Raw genomic sequence first — 2,037 nt, forward strand, 5'->3', positions numbered from 1 at the left:
TTTTGATCGTGTTGATCATGGATTACTTTGTGCAAAATGCGACAGGCTTGGAACTTCAACTGGATTGGTAAAATGGCTTAGTTCTTATATACGCAACCGACAGATCACGGTAAAGTTGGGAACGTCGCAATCCGCTTGGTTCAGCAGCAATTCTGGTGTTCCTCAGGGCAGTATTCTTGGGCCGCTGCTTTTCTCTTTGTACATTAATGATGTAACTAAAGTTCTATCACCTGGCACACGACTATTGTACACTGATGATACTAAAATATTTCAAGTTGTTGAGAACTCGGGGGAGGATTTTCGGCTATTCAGTCTATTTAGAGCAGCTAAACGATGTTTCGCTTCTACTATCCGACGTTTCGATGATTTATTTCATCTTTTTCAAGAATTTTGGAATGTTTTACATAAAATTTTTGCTATCTATACATGAATTGTATGTTGTGTTTGACTTACAGAGGTTATATCGTTTGTTGTTAATGTATGTATGCATGTAGTAATATTAGTCCTAATCTGTTTTCCTTCCTAAAATGGCGTCAATTCTAACTATTGTCAAGATATATTATAAATTAAGCTTATTTGGATTATTATTTTAACACTACTCACTATAATTTGTTATAACTTTATTTTCGCTATGTCTGTTTAAACTATTTATTTGTTACCGGGCGAAAAAACTGGTCAGTACGGTTCAATTTGGCTTAAGCGTTCTATTTTAGCGTTGGTTTATAGTTTGCTTTGCTATCTGTACACTGTGTTGGTGTGTGGCAACTATGTTAGGTGATTTGACGTTTATGGATGAATGTATAACAGTTTTATTTAGCTGTGTTTTTAAGTGTGTGTATTACTCCTGCATATATCGAATTGAGTCCCTGTGTGTCTGTACGTTTGTTTATGCTGTTTTCGGTTGTCATAAAATGGCATACTTCTAAGTACGGTAGTGACTGTTGTTTCTTATGTTTATCTAGGATTTAGGTGTGGTTCAAGTCGAAACGATGGTTTAACGTTATGCTGTGATTTATTAGTGCGGTTTTCTCCTTCAGTGTGGCTATTTGTGTATCCGTGAAATCAGTGTGGTGGCTTTTTTTTGCTAATAACTTGTCCAGTGCATTGTAGTGTGTTTTATGTCCACTAATTCTCGTTTTTAGTTTGTTTGTTGTCATTCCAATATAGCATGCTTCGCAGTTTATGCAAGGTATGCTGTAGATGACGTTGCTTTGGAAGTCGTTGGTTACGGGATCTTTAACTTTGGTGAAAAGTTTACCTACGGTATTTATGTTATGTGTTGCCAGTCGTATGTTGGGGTATTCTTTTATCAGGTGCTTGTCTATTTTTTGAGACAAGTTCGGTATGTATGTTATAGAGCGGTAAGTATTTTCCAGGTTTTGCGAGTTGTTCGGCAGCGGTTCGGCGATGTTATTGTGTTGTTGTTTCCGGTTTATAAGTCTGCGCCGTAGACCTTTCGGGTAGCTGTTGAGATTGACTTGTTTGTGTAATTTCTGCATGTTTCAGGTTTGTAGACAGGCGTTGTACTCTGTTGATGAAATTCATTGCAACATTGATTTTTTGGTGCAACGGGTGTTGCGAATTGTAGTTGAGTAATCTTCCACTTGCGATAGGTTTCATGAACCATTCTGTTTTAATCTGTTGGTCGTCGGTTCGGATAAGGAGCATATCAAGAAATGGAATACGCTTATCTATTCCTAGCTCGTACGTAAACTGTATGTGCGGGTTGTGCTTATTGAAAATGTCCATATCCTGTTGTATTTTGTCAGGGGGGATCGACATCATTAAATCGTCCACATATTTCCAAATGAATGGTGGTTTAAAATCTAGTATTCGTAGTACGGAATCCAGTAGATTTTCCATTACTAGGTCGGCTAGCACTGGAGACAAAGGGTTTCCCATGGCAGTTCCGAAGATCTGTTGGTAGTGCTGATTATTATAACGGAAGTAGCTCGAGTCTATACAAAATTCAACTATTTCTAAGAACAAATCCAAGTTAATGTTGGTATTTTGCTTAATTTGATTCCAGTTGTTCAT

The 2,037-nt window shown here is 37.4% G+C and overlaps 1 protein-coding gene across 1 annotated transcript; it reads right to left on the bottom strand.

The window, feature by feature from the left end:
- Positions 1 to 1,410: 1,410 nt before the first annotated feature.
- Positions 1,411 to 2,037, bottom strand: LOC129720313 (uncharacterized). The gene has a single exon (XM_055671773.1). It carries the CDS (start codon positions 2,035 to 2,037, stop codon positions 1,411 to 1,413), a length of 627 nt encoding a protein of 208 aa, XP_055527748.1.

This window comes from Wyeomyia smithii, chromosome 2 (genome assembly GCF_029784165.1).
Source record: "Wyeomyia smithii strain HCP4-BCI-WySm-NY-G18 chromosome 2, ASM2978416v1, whole genome shotgun sequence".
Classification (NCBI taxonomy): Eukaryota; Metazoa; Arthropoda; class Insecta; order Diptera; family Culicidae; genus Wyeomyia; species Wyeomyia smithii.

Excerpts from the sequence above, each read along its gene's own strand:
- LOC129720313 (XM_055671773.1), bottom strand. The coding sequence starts at position 2,037 with ATGAACAACTGGAATCAAATTAAGCAAAATACCAACATTAACTTGGAT.